The sequence below is a fragment of the Ochotona princeps genome, chromosome 10, assembly GCF_030435755.1.
Source record: "Ochotona princeps isolate mOchPri1 chromosome 10, mOchPri1.hap1, whole genome shotgun sequence".
Lineage (NCBI taxonomy): Eukaryota > Metazoa > Chordata > Mammalia > Lagomorpha > Ochotonidae > Ochotona > Ochotona princeps.
The window spans coordinates 72,907,154-72,929,925 of NC_080841.1; the positions used below are offsets into that span (position 1 = coordinate 72,907,154).

A 22,772-nucleotide genomic window follows, 5' to 3' on the forward strand; every position below is an offset into this window, starting at 1 on the left:
ACACCGGGCATATACTTCTTCAAAAAGAAGAAGAAGAAAAGAAAGGGGGAAGGGGGGGAAGGAGGGGAGAGAAGGAGGGTGAGAGAGGAGAAGGATGGAAGAAAAACAAAACTCTGGGCTCAACGCAGTGGCTCAACTGGATAATCTTCCCTTGCACGTTGCCAGGATCCCATGTGGGCACCAGTCTGTGCCCCACTTCCCACCCAGCAACCTGCCTGTGGTCTGGCACAGCAGCTGGGATGGCTTAAAGCCTTGAGATCGCGCACCTGTATAGGGACCCAGAGGAGGCTCGAGGCTCCTGGCTTTGGTCAGCTCAGCGCCGGTCACTGTGATCATTTCAGGAGTGAACCAGCAGATGGAAGATGTTTCTCTCTCTATCTCTGTGTCTCTTCTCTATAAACCTGCCATTCTAGTAAGAATAAATCTTGGGGGGGGGGGGAAGGTTTAAAAAAACAAAAGTAAAAGTCAAAAAGCAACAAAACAGCATAGCCATTTCCACTAACTTTTGATGACATACACAAGGAGACGTCAAAAACTCTGTGAAATGGAATGAATAAAGAGGCCAGTTTCCTTGGAGATGAATTATTTTGGCAACCATGCAAACAGAGTTATCCTCCCAAAGCTCATGGAAACCCTAAGTGGTATTTATTTCTTTTTCTTCTGCACCAAAACAGATGTTATTTTAATCCCATTTTCCACAAACTTCTCCGAGGACCCTTGCACTGACTTCGCAGGGGTATTCTGTCCATGCCCTGTCATCTGGGTCCAGGGAGGAGACCACACGTTGTTGTGAAACGCGTGCACACACACACCCAAGGTCAGCAGGCTTCCCTGAAGGGCAAGGATTTGGCTACGGACTTCTCTCTCTCACTGCATCCTGACCAGATTTGAAAGGCTAAGGAATACAACAGCATAAAGTCTCTTTCACATATGGCTTTAGGGCCAAGTTGCTCAGGGTTTGCAAACACTTAAATGCGGAGCATTGAACAAATCCAAATCCAAAACCCTCTGGGAAGCCGAGGTGTATCACCTTGGCTTCTAGCAGGAGGATATACACCACACCCTTAGCTGGATGGTTCCCAGCTCCAAGCCTCCTGCAGGGGATTCTTCTAAAGAGAGGAGAGGAAGGGCTGGTTGGAGTATGTCTGGCAGGGCTTGCTGTGGAGCTGAGGTGCCAGCAGGATGCCCCTGTTGCTCAAAGCAACAGAAGGATGAGGTGTCTTCATGGACACCCTGCCCTTGGCCACCAACTGTAACACGACCCATTCTGGAGACTGGAGGTGAGTTTTGGAAAACCCTTTGAAACCTAATGAGTTAGCAAGTTCATCCTCTTTCTTTGAGCACTGACAGTATGCAGACTCTCCCAGACCTAACACATGACAGCCGAGCACAGGAGAGTGAGTGTGTGTGTGTGTGTGTGTGTGCAGGCAAAGAGCTTTGGAAAAATTCATTTCTCTTCCAAGAAGGAGCAATGTGGACATGTGGCCAGGTGTGGAGCAAGAAAGGCCATTTGCACCTGCGTGGCTTCCACAGCGACAGCCCTGTGGCTGCCACTTTCTTCCCGCGACCAGCAGTAGACCGGGCAAAGCATCTGCATGGTGCGTCAACAGTGAGCGACGGCTGTCCAAGTGACGATCCCCATAGAGCCTAAACACACTGGGTCATTCTTCCCCATCTCCCTGGGGCACCCGGCTCCCTCAAGCTCTCAACCAGAGGGACACAGTTTCACTTACGTGGTTGATGAAGAGACTCTTGCGCTTTTCTCTCACTGTGGAGACAAAAGATGTGACAGAAATGTTACACACCTGCACGCCGGTCGCCCCACCCCGCCCTCACAGGGTGCTGAGGACTGGAGCCTCTGGGTGGTGGTCCCTGCCCTCCCACCAGCCAGCGCAAGTCCAGGCTGCTCCTTCACTGGACATGGGACCATGGGAGCTGCACAGGCGCCGGGGGGAGTGTGGCGAGCAGAGGAAAAGGTCCCTTGAGTCTTCATCATGCAGCCTAGCGGTTGGGCAGCTGGAGCAATGACAATGGGCGACAGTCCCACTGGTTCTATGCAGTGTGAGCCAGTAGGTCTTAAAAGACTTGTTAATGCCATGCTCGTGATGACTAACCGGGGAACAGTACTGTTTGTCTCTGACCCATCCAGGCCCTGGGAGCGACACATAAATGACCACAGGAGCTACACCAGAACAAAGATACCACAAGCAGACAGGCCAGGGCCGGTGGGGGTGGGGGTCGGGAGAGGTTGATTCATTCTGGAAGCTAATTACTGTTTATGCTGAGTGCTGCCAAGCAAGGGCTGATGTCTTCTGTCCCCCAGGGGCCTCAGGGACACTGACCAACCCCACAAAAACCAGCCCCACTCCCTCCAACTGGAAGGCTTCTCTCTTCTGTGTGCCCAGCCGGGCCTGTCCCTGGGGGCTCGGGCTGCAGGGCCCCACAACCTTGGTGTTTGTTGGGACTGACAGGAACTCACAGCCCCTAGAGGGCAATGGCTGACAGGGCAAGCAGAGGACCTCCTAACAGCTGTTGTTATCATGCAAATTCCCCACCCCAAATGACTGGCTTATGTGGGTTTGTGCTGATCCAGCCACAGAGGTAACGGCAGTGGGCGGGAAGAAAGAATGAAGGAATTACCTGCAAAGGAGACGACCTTGAGGCCCCCAGACCCTCCATTTCAGTCACCCCAGAAACGGTCTCCCATCATCCACCTTCAGTTATCTCTGATTCGCAAGGGAAAACTTCTCTCAACAACAGAAGCAACCCTCTCCTCTAGCTACCGTCCCCCTTCTGATCTCAAACGTACAGGAGCAAAACTGAAGCCCAGGGATGTCTGGGCGTGGGGGACAGACAGACGCCTCTGTGGTCTAACTGAACATTTGACCTGGCTTATGACAAACATGAGGCTCTCAGACCTCACCTCCAAGGATCAATCCAGCTAAGGAACGAAGCAAGCTTGTTTCTTTTGGTTTTGTTTCGTTTTGTTTCCACTCCCCCATAACCCTGGCTGGTTCCAATCTGAATGGAAGGGGGAAAAAAAATCTGAGGCTATTATGATTGCCTTATTTGGCTTACCTTCCACCTGAAAGTGCCAGCATCCCATATGGGCGCCGGGTCCCAGCTGCTCCATTCTCCAGCTCCCTGCCTGTGGCCTGGGAAAGCACTGGAGGACAGCCCAAAGCCTTGGGACCCTGCGCCACTGCAGCCATTTGGGGAGTGAATCAGAGAATCGAAGCGCATGCTCTCTCTTGCTCCCTCTCTCTCGCTCCCTCTCTCTCGCTCCCTCTCTCTCTCTTTTTATGTGTGTGTCAGTGTCTCCTTCTCTGTAAATCTGCCTTTCCAACAAAAATAAATAAATCTAAAGAGAGGGGAGGATCTCGGGATTCAATATCTTCACATATTTAATCATGCACACAGTCCTCCCAGAGAATCAGGGAGTGTTGAGGGGAACCCTGGAGTTCCAGGGTCCCACGCCAGGCACTCTGTTTCACCCTGCATGGCTGACGGGCGTGGTTCCAGAGGGAGCTCTCCCTGGGCATCCTGAAAAGCACCTCTGAGGGCCAAGCCAAGCCCTGCCCCGTGGCCATGCTGCCTAGGTGCGGGAACTCCCCAGCCCTCCCAGGGCTGGGAGCCCGAGGGGCAGACAGACCTGCTGGTGAAGCTGGTCTTGCCCCGCGGGCCTTGGCCACACTCCCCACCAGGCAGGACGGAAGCGGCAGCTCTACCTGCCTGCCATCTCTGCTGCCTGCCAGCCAGAGAATTTGAGACTTTGGGAGAGTTCCTGGCCACTCCAAACTAAGGAAAGCAGCTTAGCAGGAATGACAAGAACTGAGTTACCAAGGCTAGGCAGCCTCCATGGAAATCCAAGGCCATGAACCAGGTCTGAAGCCACCAATTCACTCCTAACCGTCAGCTGAACCAGATCGCTCTAAAACCTCAAACATCTGGTCACTAATGATCCATCACTCAAAACGTCCCAGGTTCTCAGGGTTCGCACATAGCGGAGTGCGCTAATGGTTGCATTTTGTTTTTTGGGGGGAAATGGGTAAACTGATGCCGATGTTAAAAAGATTCTCATCTTTCTGGGCAGAAAGGAAGTAGGTTTTCCTTGGATTCAGACTCAGGCGAGTCTTCTGGGAGGGTCTGGAATTGGCTTGGCTTCAGTGAGGGTTCCCCAGGTCTTCAGCAAAAAAACCACAGTAGCGGCTTCCAAGAAGACCTACCTGATCGACACAGGTACGAAGTGGGGGTAGTAGAAGACATCTCCAGAGAAAAAGGGGAGTGGGGAGCAGGGGGGCAGTGTTTTCCGCCCCTCCTCCATGCACCAGGAGGACAGCAGTCCCCAGAGAAGGCCCTGGGACCTTAAGAACCAGGGCGTGCTACACGGGAGGGCACAAGGACGCTTCCATGTCCCAGGTAGAACCAGACAATTTCACCTGGAGATTTAAGCTGACAGCTGAGACTGGCAGAGCCTACAGGGAACAAGAGAAGACGGCTTCAACAGACACGGTCTCATCCACCCCGCCTTTCCCCCTGCAGGTGTCATGATTAAGCTGGGAACAATGCAAGTCCAATACCATTCAATGAATCTACAAGACTGTAAACAGCCTCCCTGGGGGGTGGAGGGCAGAGTTGCCACAGGCACTTCGTGGGGCTCAAGAGGACAGGAACCCTTCTCCACCTTGAACACAAGGCTTCCTGGTAAGGTCACTTTATATTGCTTCTAGATGCTTCCGGATGCTAATCTACAACCAAGCAATCCTCCAGGCCCTCCTGGTGCACCGGTCAAAGGGACACTTTAGCGGATGGTTTAAATGCCAAAGTGCTGCGCACACTGTTTGAACAGGAGGCAAGCATGTGTACTGGTGGGTGCTGCTTCAACCCTGACCTCTCTGGCTTGCTGGCGAGGTGTGGAAGGGGCTCATGGGAGGGGCGCCAGGTTCAGCAGGATGCAGACGGCACCATCCACGCCTGTGGCATGAGCTGAGACAAGAAGCCAGGTCTTGAAGCAGCCTAGTCCTCTGAGGGCTCGAGTCCACAATAAGGACTGCACTGAGAGAGCAAGCTCACACGGCTCAGGGCCCCCGGGGGCATCACACCCAGCCTTCCAGGGTCTCCCCAAGAGACCCTATCCCACCACAAGACCCCTTGGGAACCAGAAAGGCGCAGGGACCAAAGGGATCTGACTGCAGACTAAGTCGGCCTACCTTCCCTGAAAGGATGGGGTGGCGGGGGTGTGCCAGGTGCTGCTGGGAAACCAGAAGCACCTAAGGTGGACTGGGAACCTGCGGAGATGTGAGCAAGACAGGGAGTCAGCCTGGCTGACTGAAGGGGACCTGGAGGTGCGACCTTAAGAACCAGAGTGGAAATGGCAAGAGGATGGTGGCCAGAGTGCCAACTACAGAACAGGGGGAGGCATGAGCTTGGGAGAACCACCACCCCTGACTTCTGTCCCGTCTGCACTCCCTGAGCAAACTCCTGGCTACTGGATCTGCACATGGCACAGGCGAGGGGACAGCTGGGTTTCAAGGATTTCAGCTGAGTTAACGTTTCTCCAGCTTTACTGCAGCCCAGGAGGCCCAGGAGGCCCAGGAGATCATAGCCTGGGGTGGTGCAGAGTTCCCAAGAGGCGCAGACTCTTTGGGAGTCCTAAGAGGGGCCTGGCCGGGAAACTGTGCAAACCCCCCACCTCCTGCAAGAGGCAAGTTCAAATCGCTGGGGCCTCCTGCCGCTGGACAATGGATGCATCCCAGTAGAGACCCTGAAGCTGCCAGAGCCACAGATAGCCCGTCAGCAGCCATGGTGTGCCCGCCTGCCTTCCTCTGTTCCTCTTCCACACACTTCGCTTCTCCTGCACAGGAGTGGCTGTGCTGGCTGTGGAAACCGCAGCAAGAGGAAGACATGAACTCTGTCTTCCAGCAACACACCCACGAGTGCACAGAGAGCCAGGCCTACACAAAGTCACGTTCATGACACAGAAGACACAGAGAGGACACAAAGGCTGCCGATCAAACTTTCCAAGTCCCTGCCTGGTCCTGTGCAGAGAAGTCAGAGTGAGTGAGTGTGAGTGTGAGTGTGTGTAGCAGATGGGGGATGGCTCTGTCACAAGGAAGGAGCTACACAAAGCTAGGGCCTGACTGACAGTGTGGGGAGGAAGGTGAGGAGGTTTGGAGGAGGGAGAGGAGAATGGGTGGAAGGTGAGCTGCTAAACACGGGACTTCGGGGTGACTGGCTGGGGACGCAAACAGGAGCTGAAGTAAGTGATAAAGAGAGCGCGGCAGGAGCCACCAGGTTTGGACAAGGCACTCTGAGGCTGTGCAGCTGCTCCCCTAAACCACGGGCATCTGGAAAGGACCTCTGAGAGCCAAGATGTGGGTGCGCTCATCCTGCACCCCCTTGGGTCCTGGGGAACATGTCTAAAGGGAGTGCTGGACTCAAGACACTCCTGGCTATGGCTTCACAGCCGACCCCAGCTGCCTGCTGCCTGCACGGCCGACCTCATCCAACTGCTTCAGCCAAGCCTCTTCGGAGGACAGGAGGGATCTGAGGGTGCCCTGGGAGACTGCATGAGAAGGCCGGTTGTAACAGCGCTGGCTCCTTGGGGGTGGGGGCAGGGGATAGCCAGCAATGGGGGCAGCACGTTAAGCTACCACCTGCAATGCCAGCATCCCACACTGGAATGCCAGTTTAAGTCCCAGCTGTTCTACTTAGGTGGAGGGAAGACTTTTCTCACTCCCTCTCTCTGTCACTCTGACTTTCAAATAAATAAAAGAAACAAATATATTTTTTAAAGAGTCCTGGGTCTTGGAGATGCTTCAACATTTAATTGCCTGGGCAAGACTGTGCTGTAGGATGTAGGGATCCCCCGCCCCAAGACAGGCAGGCAGCTTGGGGAGAGAGGCACGCCAGAACCAGGCGTGGAAAGCTGGAGAAAAAGCTGGAAAAATATAGGGGAGGAGAAGAATAGAAAGGCCTGGCACAGCTGCGGGGGAATAAAGACCCCTGGCTAGGCCCAGCCAGCCCTAAACGCCAGCTGAAAGGGTGACATTGGCTGGGAACAAAGCCAAGATCCCAAACAGGATGGCACAAACATTTCTCAGCTTCAATACCTCTATCAGGATGTGCTGAGAAAACCGGGACTCATATTTTCATTTCTGAAAAAAAAAATTTTTTTAATTTGGGTATCAGCCACTCAAGACACATTTTCCTTTAATCAAGAGATTTTCCTTTAATCATTTCAAGGGACCCCGATTCCCTGTCTCATACACACAGGCTTTAATTTCATCCAGCTTCTCCTCTAGGTCTAGAAATGCCCTAGAACACACAATCAGTAAGAAGAAACACGTACGTGGCTTGTCTGCATTCTTCTACTAAAGAATCATCAACTCTCCCATCATTGCAAACAATTAAACAGGCAGCAGAAAACCGACAGCCCGAAGAGCCAAGGTGGGCCAGCACACTCACCTCCCTCCCTCAGCTGGCTGGTCCCTTCCTCCTCGAGGGGCTCTGTACACAAAGCAAGTCTGGGATGCATCCCCTTCGCATCTAGAAGCAACAGGGAGAGCAGCCATCCTGACTGCTGTGGATGGAACACCTCTGATTCAGCCTTCTGGAGCCCCCGGCTTAGCAGCAGCAACTTGTCCTTCTTAGAGCCAGCTGAGCTGGCATGTCCTGCATGCCAGGTGCGCAACTAGGTGCCTAGGACTGCCAGGATCCTATGTCCCCTGCCCCATTTTCCCCTAAGGAGCCGGTGGTGAAAGGGACGAGGCTGCCCGCCCTCGCCAGAGGTCCTCTGTAAACCAGACCTGAGAGTCAAGGACACATCTGAGGAGGAAGTAACGAGAGAACTGAGCCTGGAAGATCCAAGAGGTCAGCTGCACCACAGTGGGACGCAGAAACCCTGACAGAGGAAACGTTTCAGCGTCAGGCAAGCAGGCCTGAGGCACATGGGTGCAAAGCAGAGACCAAGTAGGCTGGGAAAGCAGGCAGAGGCTGCGGCAGGAAGGTCCTGCACTACGTGTTTGGGATGGAAAAGAACAGTCATCAGATTGGGAGACGTTCAAGAAGTCACGCTCCATGCACCTCAGACGATGACCTGCAAGCATGCAGCTCTGGAGGTACAGGCGCAAACACCTAACACCTGCTCTGAAAAGAGAAAATTATGTTTTTAATGCCCTTTATTCTTAACACTGGTAGCTTTCCATGCCATAAACAGTCTGAACACCACATCCCCTGGACCTGGAGCTGTGCTGCCAGCAGCTCTGGCAAGCACCGGCCAGCCAGCTCCACAGCCACGGGCTGTGTGTGACAACTACAGGGGGCTCAAGTCTGGGGGGCTTGAGGACCCAGGCATGGCAGGGGGTGCAGGAAGCTCAAGGGCCTTGGCAGATACCCAGCGGGACCCACAGCTTCGTTCCGAAGAGGTCCAGCAGGTGGAAAGGATGGGGGAGGGGGCATGCATGAAACCCAATGAGACACAGCATGCAGACAGAGCTTCCAGAAAACACTAACATTAAAAGGCTAAGATTCATCACAGTGTGAGTGCTGGGGGTGGAAAACTCAAAGAAGAGACCTTCTTGGGACCCCAAGTCTATTCACACACTAGCCAGTCTCCCAGCAACCTGAGAATTCACTCAATCACATCACCACATTTCTCTATCTCAGAGTTCATTTCTCACAAGTATTTACAAAGTATTTACAAAGACTGGAAGCTAAAGGAGATGGGGTTTGGGGAAGCATGGGAGGGTAGGTGACAGCAGGTATCACATGGACGTGGAGCTGGACAGGAAGTCTATGGGGCTTGTGGGGGAGTGAGGGATAGTGGTGGTTAAAGGAGGGGGCCATGTGAGAGGGGGCCATGTGAGAGGAAGCTTATGGGGTTCGGGGGGAGGGACAATGGTGGTTAAAGGAGGGGCCATGTGAGAGGAAGCCTACCAGGTTCAGGGGGAGTGAGGGACAGTGGTGGTTAAAGGAGGGGGCCATGTGAGAGGGGGCCATGTGAGAGGAAGCTTATGGGGTTCAGGGGGGAGTGAGGGACAGTGGTGGTTAAAGGAGGGGGCCATGTAAGAGGAAGCCTACGGGGTTCAGGATCTGAGAATAACCTGGCCATGATGCCCCCTACCACCCTCGCCCCACGTTCCTGCTCAAGGCTGAGAGCAGACCACCAACACCCCAAATCCAGAAGAATACACTGGTCACGGAGGTTGGCAAAAAGAAACCAAGGGTGTCTAGCAGGTGGGCTGGACTTTGTGCTCAGCCAGTCCTAGAGAAAAATAATGGTACCTTTTAAAATAAGGATACTTTGCTTATGAACACTTCTGATCTTTGAGGAATGTCCAAAAGGATCAGATGTGGTTTTTTTAGACTTATTTTTATCGGAAAGTCAGATAATCAGAGAAGAGGAGAGATAGAGAGGAAGATCTTTCATCCGTTGATTCGCCCCCCAAGTGGCCACAACAGCCAGAGCTGAGCCAATCCGAAGCCAGGAGACAGGAGCTCTTCCGGGTCTCCCACTCGGGTGCAGGGTCCCAAGGCTTTGGGTCGTCCTCAACTGCTTTCCCAGGGCATAAGCAGGGAGCTGGATGGAAAGCAGGGCCACCAGCATATGAACCAGCACCTATATGGGATCCCCGCACTTGCAAGGCGAAGACCTGAGCCGCTAGGCTACCACACCCAGCCCCAAGAATCAGATGCTTTGAGGACGCTCCCTGGCTCTCAGAACGTCAGCCCAATACAGAACGCACACAGAAAGTATCCAGCTGAGGGACCCAATGAAGGCCACTGCTTCAAGTAAGAACCGATTCAAACATAGCTTACTGCTAGAGAAAAAAAAACCCATGGGAACCACTCATCATCAGTACACTTGGGGGAGGGGGTGCCACGAGAGGGGATTCTATCGCATTCACTATTAAGTCCCTCCCCCTTTATTTTTTCTTTTTAAAGAATCATAAACAAACCAGGTACATACCATCAGTCTGAGATTTACTGAGGAATATCGTGCTGGCCCGGGGATGGTCTGAAGGATTGAACTCCATGTTCAAATCTTGAAAGAAAGAGAGAGAGAGTATGTGAACAACCATCCAACAGGAAGAGCCACCATCCATTTTCAGCATTTTCAGCCTTCAGCTGCTCACACATAAGTTGTTGGGTTAAAAGATTTCTTTTGGTGTCAGAAACTTCTAGCTTGATGTTGGACAAAGTCATACCTAAAAAGCCAGATACGTAGCCGGAGACCTAAGTAGCCTACAACTCCATTCCCAGTTGAAAACGTGCGCTCTACACAGGAGACCCTCAAAGTAACCAGACGGCGAAGGGAAGCCGCGTGCTGTGACTGAGGCACCTTAACTCTGCAAGAAGCAAGTGGGGCTTCCTTATTCAAGAGGATTATTCCAAATCAGCATCCTCACACTATGCTTCTTTGAATTGATCATTTTCTGAGAAGGCAAAACTGATCCTTAAGCAAAGCTTGTAAACTGGCCATGGGTGGCCTAATCAAGTCAGTAAGCAATAACCGAGGCCTTTTAAACACACACACACCCCAGCATCTCTTCAGAAGTCAGGTCATTTGGCAACACAGCCCCTCAGATGGACCCAGCCCCCAAGGCTTCTCAGTCCCCAGCCCCTCATTTCCTCCACACACTCCCCCTCCAACCCCTGTCACTTCTGAGGGCCCTGGTGTATCTCCTGTCTAGGACAATCTTTAAGGGACAGGTGCCTTGGTGTGTCATACATCACTTAGCATTCTATTATAGGGGAGTTTCATAGATTTAATTTTAAAAGGGGGAAGGGTCTGTTAGAAGAGAATGGCTAAGCCAAACAGAATGGAGTTTGGCAGGCGGGGGGGCGGGGGAGCAAGAAAGAGGATCAGCATTACTGGGGACATCAGAATGGTCTTCAAATCGGCTGACAGCACCGGAACCAAATTTTGTTTGGAATTATTCCCACTGGCTCACAGAGACATCTTACCCAACAGCAACAGCGACAGACAGTGCCAGTCCTTGGCTCAAACAGCCTATCACATCAGAGCAATGGGAGAGGAGGGTGAGGACAGCCACTTGCTGGGTGGGGGTAGCATCTGACCCTCTCTCCCCAGCAGAGCTCCTGGGCGGGCGAGGAGGGTCTCCCGCCCTGGCCGGCAGCTTAGAGAGTGATAATCCCCAGCCTCACCGAGTGCTCCAACCAGAGCCCATCCACACCGAGTGCTCCAACCAGAGCCCATCCACACCGAGTGCTCCAACCAGAGACCATCCACACCGAGTGCTCCAACCAGAGCCCATCCACCCCCCTCAGCTTCCACTGCATCTGAGGAGTCAGCCAGCAGCTAAAAACTTTCTGACCATCTCTCCTGCTTTCTCCAAACAACTCAATAGCCAATTGTTCAAGCAAGTATTTTAAAAAGGAGGAGGAGAACGCTAACACTTGTGTCCTGAGGCAGGCAGCTTTTGGGAACCAGCTCTAGTACCCACCAACCACGTGCTGAGGCTTCCTGTCACGCCATGTTGAGCCTGTCATTTCTATGCACACACTTCACGGTAAAACTCAAATTCAGTCATCAAAATCCCTACCTGACGCATGTCAGCAGCTTATGGCTGAGGGCTTCCAACTTCAGTTCCTCCAGTTACAACCAAACCCCCCTACTGACTTGGATTTAAGCAAGTGCCTTGGGTGAGGGGGAGCCTAGGAAATAATTTCTCTTCTTGGACACAAACTAACTTCTCCTGAGTATACAGTAATTGCTCCCAGTTACAAAGTAACTTACACTTGATACAGAGTGAGGGGTCACCTACTGGGGGGGAGGGGAAGGATGTGCCTAGACAAAAACATAAGGGCACCAAGAACTACAGAAAGACTGACTCCTGCAGGCGGCACTGAGTAAAGGAGGCAAATGGAGTTGCTAACACAGGGATCCCACTAACATATCAGACAGTGGTACGCCCACTCTCAAACACAGAGCCACTGAGAAGACACAAGACCCACACTTGCTGCAAATGACAGACAGGTGCAATGGCAGAAAGAGGGCAGCCAGAGACCCCAGGACGGAATAATAAAAAGCAATCCTAGGTATTCCCAGAAAGACTGTCCCCAAGACACTGGGAGATGGCCTTAAGAAGATGCCTGGCTAATCACTGACCAGCAACTGGCTGAGCTTCTTCGCCAGGCCTCACCATCAAGGCATGGAAGAGCTCCTGGGGGCAGCCCCTGGCGCCCACAGCAGGCCGGGGCCCTGAGTGTGGAATTTCAGATGGAACCTGTCACTTTCTCCATGTCTCCTGTATCCCAGACGGCAGCTTGGCAGCTCCCAACATGGGGGATGAGAGAGAGTTACAGAGCTTTTCTGCTTGTCTCTGCTCACTCTCTTCTCCCTCTGCCCTTCCTCCAGCAGGACTACTTTCTATTGTTCTCCAGGCTGATTCTCTTTACTCAGTGGGGAGGTAGACAGAGAACTCCCACACATTGGATTCATGCCCCAAAAATGACCAAAAAGGCCAAATCCTGGAACTACACTGAAAGCCAGGCACACATTGTAGGTCTCTCCCAAACCCTTGTGCCTTCATCACTTCTTTCCAGGGTCTGTGTTGTCAGGAAACTGGAGACATATGCTGGACCCAGGACCTGAACCCAGACACTCTTGTGAGATGTGGGTAGCTTAACTGGCATCTTTTTTTAAAAAAAAAAGCATTTTCTTATTTTTATTTGAAAGATTTACAGAGAAGAGATCTTCTAGTTGCTGATTCACTCCCCAAATGACTGCAACAGACAGAGCTGAGCTGGTCCAAAGCCAGGAGCTTCTTCCAGGTCTCCCATACAGGTGCAGGGTCCCAGGGGCCTTCCTCCAGTGCTTTCTCAGGTCACAAGCAGGGAGCTGGATCAGAAGTGGAGCAGCCAGGACACAATTCAGTGCCATATGGGATGCTGACACAACAAGGTGGAGGATTATCTTATTGAGCCACACTGCCAGTCCCTTGATTGGCATCTTGATAAATATTTGTTGCATGAAGAGTAAGATATGGAATATAGCCAATTCAATTTTCCCTTCTTTGACTACTGTTTAAACTTCAGAGTGTTTCACAAACTCTGAATGAGCTGGAATAAATACACTCTGAAAAGAGGTTGCCAACAAGGAAAAAGCTGTGGATCTTCCCACGCTGGCAATGGAAAAGGAAGGTGGCGTGTCCAAGGAGCAGTTCACAGGTATGACTGGAGAGCTCTGGGGTTTTGGCTCTTTGAATCGCTGCTTAGGTAGCTCTAGGTTGAATCCACAGTGCTTTTGGGATGTGAATCAATCCTAAAGATTCCCAATGACAGTAACTCTTCCTCTGAAGAACTTGTAATTACCTAATAATATTGAGCACCAAACACCAGTACATGCAAAAGCTAAGGCTCAGGGTTTGTCCAGCAGGATATCCTATTACCTGACATGATGATGGATCAGCAGACAGGTCACATTAGGCAGGGCCTTGACATTAACTAGCACTCGAGAACCATATCTGGAGGTAGATTCTGTGGGGAATATGTGGGCCACACCCTGTGGAAATTCTAGCCCCACTGGTTAGCTTAAGAGTTTGGGTGGTGATGGACTAAGCTAGGTGTGACCAAGGAGCTTGCCATCAAGCACAGGTAAAGGAACCCACAACAGTCTGGACTGGTCAAGGCAGCAGCACCCAAATGTGCACCCTGAATAGAGTGTGGGGTACGTTGGGCTGCAACATTCACCAGCTCATACAAAGCCAAATGGCATTGTACGGGTCAAAATAGGTCCGTGTGGCACTCAGACCTAACAGCCAACAGGTTCCAGCAAGATTACCATCACTAATAACCTAGTGAAATAGGACACCTGGTGACTCCCTAATCCTGGGACCTGCTCCAACCAGAAGTGGGAAAAAGGTTGTAGAGTCAGTGGTGAAGCCTCAGCACAGTATTACAGGAGGTGGAGACTGGTGAGCCAGGAGCTGGGGCTACAGAGAACATGGTGGAAATCTAACATAACAACCCAGACCTGGAACTTGCTGGAGGGAACGGTACAAGTGACTGCAAACAAAGAGCTGGGTACCAACTGCAATAACTAAAATCGAACTGTAGACCTATGGGTGACACAGCTTAGAAACCTGCCCCAAGAAGAAGATTTTGCTAACCAGAAGTACAATGACCAAGAGCAAAAGACACAAAGGCACAATGAATACTACTGAAGACGCCCCTGCAAAGGAGCAAAACCCTTTGCTAACCTCAGAGCTAACTGAGGAAGACATCGAGAAAATGGGGGACACAGAATTCAAAACACTTGTTATAAAGCTTCTTATCAACAACAAGAAGAACATAAAGCAGGTGTTCAAGGAATTTAAGGAATATGTCACACTGGGAATGAATAAACTGAAAGCTGATATTAGAAATAAAGAATACAGTGGAGCAAAAAGAGTACAGTGGAGAGTCTCCAAAATAGAATGAAGCAAGCAGAAGAAAGAATCTCAGAATTGGAGGATATTTCTTGTCAACAGGGGGAAGCCAACAAAAAGCTGGAAACAGAGCTGGATCAGGCCAACAAAAGTATTCAAGAATTGAAAGACACTATTAAGAGGCCAAATACAAGAGTTATGGGAGTCCCAGAAGGTGCAGAAGGAGAAACTGGGATTAAAGGTGTATTCAATGAAATAATAAAGGAAAAGTTCCCTGAACTGGAGAAAGATTTGGGAAACAACATCCAGGAGGGGCACAGAACTCCCAACAGGCTTGATCAAAAGTGATCTTCACCAAGACATATGATCATCAAGCTCTCTTCAACTGAACATAAGGAAAAGATCCTTAAATGTGCACGTGAAAAAAATCAATTGACACACAAAGGAATGCCAATTAAACTCACAGGAGACCTCTCACAAGAAATTCTACAGGCAAGAAGAGAATGGAGTGACATATTCCAGATTCTTAAAAAAAAAAATTGTCGGCCCAGGATAATGTACCCAGCAAAGCTTTCTTTTGTCTTCGAAATGAAATAAAATTCTTCCACAGTAAAGAAAAGTTAAAAAGAATTTGCCTCTTCCAAACCTGCCCTACAAATGATACTTCAAGATGTTCGCTTCAAATGTGAAGAATACCCCCAATAAAATGACAACAGAAGACTAAATAAATGAACAACCCATTGCTAAAATGACAGGACCAAATTACCACTTATTTGTATTAACCCAGACTGTAAATGGCTTAAGCTCAATCAAATGTCACAGATTAGTAGGCTGGATTAAAAAACAAAAATCCATCTATTTATTGCCTACAGGAGACACATTTTACCAACAAAAGTCAGTGGAAACTATATCTCATGGATTTTGATTTTTTGTTGTTAGTTTCATTTCTTCAAAAAACTTTCTTGTTAAATTCTTCAATGACTCATAAATCATACAGTACGTTCAAGAAGGTTCTTATTTTCCTTTACATTTCTTCAGCGACACATTAGCTCTTCAACAGCATGTTATTTAACTTCATGGTGTTGTTAATTTCTTTTTTCTCCCTGATGTTGATTTTGTTTTGTGGGTTTTCATTTAAGAGGATGTATAGTAGCTGTGTAATGGAGACTCTCATATCTAGTAGCATGTTATTTTATTTCATGCCACTGTAAATTTTATTTTTCTTTCTATTGATTTTGTATTATGACTTTTCATTTAAGGGGATGTACAGTAGCTGTGAAATGGAGACTAACATCCAGATGTGAGGATACAATGTAGTATGCATTTCTACTTCCAGACAAAGATGGACTTATAATGAAACTGTTTACTATATCTTGACAATAGGATGCTGGACTGTCTGCCATTGTCCATGCCCACAATAATGGACATATGACTGCGTATAAAGAAAACTATACTTTAGTAATGATATAGGGGAACTCAGTGTGTGGGGGGGGGGAATTGGGGAGGGAATAAGGGAAATCCCAGGGGTCTATGGAACTGTATCATAAAATAATAATAATAATAATAAATAAAATTTTTTTTAAAAAGAGGTCAGGCCCCCACAACTGAGGCCTGCCCACCCAGGTTAGAGCCCGGGCTACAGAATGGCCAACAGCCAAGGGGGACCTGTAGCTGTGTTGCCTGGGTGATACCAGAGGACAAGATGTGGGAAAGGAAACTTGAACACACATCTTCACCAACAGGGATCCCAATGAAAGGCAGAACACACAGCAGACCGAGGAAAACCCTTAAAGCTAAAATCCCGGCTGTGGGATCTGAGATCATCTCAAGAGAGGATGAAATGAGAAAGCATGTGAACAATCTAAGCCTGGGTGCCAATACACAGGGGACAATGCAGTGAATGCAGGGCAAAAGCCAGCAGGACCAGCCTACAGGAAATCGTGGTCAGACCAAATGTGCTCACTGAGGTCCTGCCCAGGCCTGTCAGAACCGGCCCACACCTGAATGGGTCAGCATGAAGCTAAGGGAGCAGAAACATCAGAACAACCCCATCTTGTCCTCCCAACTCTGAAGACGGATGTTCCTTCTGTGAGCACCACTGCAAAGCCATGGTCACACGCGCACTGAGAGAACCAGCTGCTGGTATTTTACCTGCATTCAGGTCTCATACAGAACTTACAAATCACGGGGGGGAAAGTGAGTTAAATCCAGAATGTGCTTCCTGCCTTCCGAATGCCCTCAGCCTGGGCAGAGCAGAGAAGGGCAGGCTGCGGGTCACCCCTGAGGTGGGGAACTGCAGTGGGGAACTCAGGATCAACTGTGGGAGGAAGCCATGGGCCGGGACTGTGGACTGCAGAGCAGGTGGGACCAGGCAACCAGGCGGATGAGGTTCACATTTACAAAGGTGACTCTGAGAGATCCAAATAAATGTGCCTCCCTGGCTCCACATCCCTTGTAACACAGAATCAATAACGGGGCCGTCCCAACCTGCCACATCCCCTGTAACACAGGATCGGCAACAGGGCTGTCCCAACCCTCCATGTCCCCTGTAACACAGGATCAGCCATGGAACCATCCCAACTCTCCACATCCTCTGTAATACAGGATCAATAACAGGGCTGCCCCTGGGGCAGCTGAGTGCTGAGGCCACCCCACGTAGCACCCACTGCCCTCTGGTTGGAGACACAGAGAGAACACGTGGACAAGACTGCCCTGGCTGCAGCTTTGGTGAGTGCAGTCCAGGGCACCCTGCACACAGCAGAGGCACACAATGGCCACACGCTCCTGCAATAGTCAGGGACACCGGGAAGAGCAGAGCCAAACCAAGGGCCGCAAACACTGCCACAGGCACCTGCAGCTGCTGCTAAAGTCCCTGTGACACACAAGGAGGACGCAGCGGCCACAATGTCCTCAGATGGGCTTCCCTCTGGGTCCCCTGCAGGGTCACTCAGCTCACTCAGCTGATTAGCTGGGAAACAGCATTCCAGGAAGCATGACCAAAGTCACAGACAGGGCTAACGCCCTGGCTTCCCATGCCCCAGGGAGAGCATGAGTGGACGGGCAGGGGGTGACCCCAGTTGACCACAGGAAGGGGCACTTGTCTCTGGAGGCTCTTACTATGGTCTCCCCTAAGTTAGCAATGCCCTGTGCAGTGCTTACTGGACAGCTGCATCCAGCAGAAGGGCACGCTCCTCACCCTCCACCCCAACACGTCTCCTGGAGGAGAGGATAAGAATTCCATGAGAAAAGAAGGCAGGCAACCCCAGGAACATGGTCTCGCCAGGTCTCTGTCTTGACATGGCCCCGTAGGCAGCAAAGGCAAGCGGGCTTGGGAAAGCTGCTCTTCAATGCCCTGGAGAAATGACTTCAGCGGCCACTGAAATGGAAGAAGAGGCCAGGATGAAAATGAAGCAAGTGATTCATAACTGGTGAACTATCAAAACCACTTGGAGCATGCCCTACATCCGGGACCTGGGGTGGGTGGGAAACTGGGTGGGCCTTCTCCCTTAATATCCCCCTTTAAACATGAAGGAAACAATATGGAAATAATAGTCTTACCCACTTTCCTATAACCCTTGAACCTTTTTACCCTAATTAACTATGAAAAGATTGTCAAAAATATAATAAAAACAAACAAACAAAAAGATTAAAAACGCAAAAAAAAAAAAAAAGAAGAAAAGAAAATGAAAACAAATGTGGGAGCTCGCCCCTGGATCTCTGCCTGCCTGGCCTACATGGGAGGCCACAGACACACAGCACACTGTGTCCTCGAGGGGAGCCCACTGACAATGCTTTCGGCTAACAGGGACCTCAACCTGTCCTGGCCACCGGTCATACATGTGAGAGCAGTGGGCGGCACCCCAGTCTTTCTTCTCTGTCCTTGGTCCAACTGTACTGGGACTTCCTTGATAAGCAACTCTGAGAAGTCAGGTGTGGCCCAAATTACCTGCCATCCTGCCTGGTATATGTGACCCAAGCCTACCTGCCAGTCGTGTGTGACACATGACCCATGACATGACTGGAGGGTTTAGAGATAGACATGCCTTCTAGCCAATTACAGTGCCATTGTTGGGTGGAAGGACTGTTGGGAGATGTCCCCCCACCCCCGCCTTCCCCTTTCTTAGTCTGTGTAAGCTTGTGTTTGCTCAACAATAAACGGAACCATCAGACTGTCTCCAGTGGTTCATGCCAAGGAACACCGGCACTGCCTCATCCCCTTGGTGATTGGGGGGGGGCACTGCTGGTCAGGAAACCCCCAAGACGTAAACCCCGAAATTAACAAAACAAGCTACTCTTTATTTATTTCTGAAGAGCAACACTTCACTCTAAGACTAGTAGAGTTATGCTTGATCTAAGAGAACACGCTCAGGCTTCCTGATTTGATAAGAACTGAGAAGTCTCTGTTTTAATTCTCATTTCTGCAGCCCTCAAGGATTTAAAAATACATGCACAGGTGGCTGGCGTTGTGGCACAGCCTGAATAACCTCCACCAGAGACAGTGGCATCCCATCAACAGGATACCGGCTACCCCACCCATTCACCTGCCATCAGCATACCTTAACTCACAAAGGCACAAGAAGAAAGTTGCTTAAATGACAAAACAGTATCTGATTTTGGCATACATTACTCTATAATAAGCATGTATGTGTGTATATATATATAATATTACATTAAGTGCAATATGTTATATGTATGTATGTATGTGTGTGTATATATATATATAAAACCCTAACGTGTTAGCTCTGAAAGCAGCTTGTCACTGAGTGCCTGGCAGAAATGATGCTCCTGAGAGGCCAAGACGAAAGAGGCACCAACGAAAACTTGCTTGGAAAAGTACTCAGGCTCCCTTTGTTCAGCACCTAACCCTGGATATCAAAAAGTGAAATCTTGTGTCACAGATTTTCAGGTCATGTTAAGAGGAAGTGGAAAGTTACCCACTCGTTCTGCTCTGAAGCTCCTGGTGACGTCTGCACCATCCCAGGTGCACACACAGCAAGCCGAGTCCACCAACCAGCACAGTGGGACCCAGGCAGCCATGCAAGCCGAGGCTGCCCATCACCTCCTTCCTGCCCCTTCTGCCCCTGTCTGCATCAGAGGAGACAACCCCACACCTTACATAAATGCACTTGCTAAATATGGCTGTTCTTTCAATTCTCACAGTGGTCCCAGGAAATGCCTCTTCATCTTGTATGCTCTCTCATGCATTTGGGTTAAATGTGGAATAAACAAACTTGCAGAAAAGAAAGGAGGGGAGTGTGGTGGCAATGGTTATGATGCCACCACACTCTGCGATCCAACTAGCCCACCTCTCTGTAGCTTACTGAGTAACCTGTGTCAATTTTCCAAATGCCGTTTTCATTCAGTTTCTGTAATAACTGCATGAGAAAGTAGGAAGACACTGCTTTCTAAACGCAGGACTTATCCCAGTTGATTGAGGTAAGGACAGCCTGCTTACGCTGGCATGCCAAGCTCCATCTCTCATGGACAGAGGAAGGAACAAGGAATGACCCTGGATTGCAGAGGGCTGGGGGGCCTGAGAGACCCTGAGGAGCAGGGCAGAAGCAGTCAGCGTTGTCAGTCCTTGGGGCCCCTTGCCCTGGGAGACCCTGCAGAGCAGCCAGGCTGCTCCAGGAACACAGCTCAGTACCACCGCTTCTATGAACTCCCACCAGAGTATCCACTGTACATGGCAAACACACATTGTCGGGCAAAAGAACAGGTTCCAGATGTCAGTCATCTCTGGAAATATTAAGCTGTCCTCGAAGACAATGAAATCTCATGCAGCTACAGGTGGGGAGGGCATTCACAATCTCCCAGCCACAGGTAGCCACGCCTGGCTGAGCATCGCGCTGTGGGGCCACACAGCAGCGCTGCCCGAGGAAGAGGGAAATCTCCCGAGTTCCCTGCCAGTCTCTGTTAATAAACTACCAAGGGTCAGAGACCAGCCTGTTAAAGCAGGATCCGTATGTCAGGCATCCTCGATAGCCCTGGAGAGCCCAGTCCCACATTCCCTGCGCTTCAACCACCTGTGAAACACAAAGAATCACATTTTTCTTAGGAGGAAGAAGGGTGTTTTGGTGGTTTTGGTTGGGATTTCCAAGTGCCCTTCTCTGGGGCTATCAATGAGGTTATTTCTAGCCTGCTTTTTCTGGAAGTCTGAAACTGTTTCCAAGCACAAGGTGAAGAGCACACACCCAGTGGACTTGTTATGCTCAAAGCACATATCTGACCTGAACTACTTTCCACATATATGTGCCACCCTGCGGCCTCCTTTGCTTGCTCAGGCTGCCAGGGACCTCTCCCCTCAACCACCACCTGCTTCCTCCCTGCTCCCAGCCAGCCTGTAGCCTAGCTAATGCTGCCAGCTTCCACCTGCAGCTGCTCCCAGCCAGGTGCCCGAGGCTCTCCTGGGCCACCGGTTCGGCTGTGTCCACACCCCCACCTTCTTGTCTACCTGCCTCCTGGCTTGGTCTCCCCATCTCATGTTCTTCCTGACTCTGGATTCGCTGTTGCACCTGCAGGCCCTAAGCTGCCACTCCCATCAACTCCAGGAGTGCTGCCTGGAGGATGCTGTTGAGAACCCTGAACCCAGGGAGAAGAGGGGTGATCCTCAGGGATATCTGTTTTGGAGTGGCGGGGAGGGGAAGACCCTGCATGGAGCTTGAAGCACCCCTTGCCCCACCAGGAACCTACTCTCCTGTAATCTGTGAAATGCATCTCCTGGAACTCCAGCGACGCATTTTGCCACACCTGCCCAGACTTCTGTTCACCCAGCGACACCCATCGTTGCACTGCTCGGGGCTCGAGGATACCTGGGTGTGCCGGCTGCAGGCAGGGACCCATCCACAGCATGGCCTGTTTCTTTTCATCACATCGCCAGCTGCCTCATCATCACTTCCACACTTCCCCCTGGCCTCTGACCCTGGGAAGTTTGCCTGGCAGGCACTTGGGAGCTCCCATATCCACAAGAACGTGCTATAACCCACATCCTTGGCACATCACCATGGGATGTTCCATACAGTCTCTCCACCCCTCATTCCCTCCATGTCACCTACCCACGCTCTACTTTGAAACTGCAAGTATCCAGGCCCAGTGCGATAGTGTAGCGGTTAAGGTCCTCGCCTTGAACGTGCCAGGATCCCATATGGGCACTGGTTCTAATCCTGGCAGTTCCACTTCCCATCCAGCTCCCTGCATGTGGCCTGGGAAAGCAGTCAAGGACAGCCCAGAGCATTGGGACCCTGCACCTGTGTGGGAGACCCAGAAGGAAGTTCCTGGCCCCTGGCTTCAGATCGGCGCAGAGCCAGCTGTTGTGGTCACTTGGGGAGTGAATCATCAGACGGAAGATCTTCTTCTCTGTCTCTCCTCCTCTCTTACATATGCCTTTCCAATAAAAATAAATAAATCTTTCAAAAAAACCCTGTAAGTATAAGTTTATCTGCAAAAGCTCCACAGCAAACCTATGTGACATCAATGTGAAAAATAATACAGGCTGGCACGGTTAGTTCCCTAGGGGCTCCTCCTCCTCCTCTATGTCCCCTGGGACTGACCCCACTTGCTTAAGGCCCCTGGACCTCCCTATAATGGCTCAAGACCATCTACAAAAGTTTGAAAGGGATGCACATGCAATAGAAACCAGGCTTTGGGGTCCAGCATAGTAGCCAAGTAGCTAAAGTTCTCACCTTGTACATGCCGGGATCCCATTCGGGTGCCAGTTCTAATCCCGGTGGCCCTGCTTCCCATCCAGCTCCCTGCTTGTAGCCTGGGAAAGCAGCAGTAAAGGATGGCCCAAACCCTTGGGACCCTGTACCCACATGGGAGACTTGGAAGGGGCTCTTGGATTGGTTCAGCTCCTCCTGTTGCAGGCACTTGGGGAGTGAATCAGTGGATGGAAGATCTTCCTCTCTGTCTCTGTCTCTCTTCCTCTGTGTATATCTTTCAAAAAAAAAAAAAAAGAAAGAAAGAAAGAAAAGAAAGAAAGAAGCAGCCAAGCTTTGATTTCTGGTGTTTCCTAAGCTGGCTATGGGTGGTCCCGTGCCCTCTGCAGGCCGAGTACCAGCCTGCAGCCACCTGGGAGAATGCCCAGCCAGGTACTCAATGAGCTTTGTGAGATATTCAGCACTGTGTCATACACCAGGCTTTGTGTTGGATGCATCTCTGCCCAGCTGCAGGCTCACTTACAGCCACCCCTGAGGTGAGCTACCCTGAGCCCGGAGATCAACAGGGTTCACCAGGTGTCAGGACATAACCATTGCTGGGGGGGTGAAGGGGGCATATCTCTGTCTCCATAGCAAGTGGCTTATCCCATCTCGTTACAAATTATGTTAGCCACTCTGCCACCATGCCCTGAGGCAGATGCACGGTCCATCGAGGGCCAAA

The 22,772-nt window shown here is 50.7% G+C and overlaps 1 protein-coding gene across 1 annotated transcript in view; it reads right to left on the reverse strand.

Moving 5' to 3' along the window:
* The window catches only part of CCNY (cyclin Y), a 106,988-nt gene that overhangs the window by 25,600 nt on the left and 58,616 nt on the right, over positions 1-22,772 (reverse strand). The window contains exons 2-3 of the mRNA XM_004588430.2: positions 9,971-10,045; positions 1,734-1,768 (exon numbers count right to left, since the gene is read on the reverse strand). Of these exons, the coding sequence (XP_004588487.1) occupies positions 1,734-1,768; positions 9,971-10,045 (110 nt within the window). The remainder of the gene's footprint in view (positions 1-1,733; positions 1,769-9,970; positions 10,046-22,772) is intronic.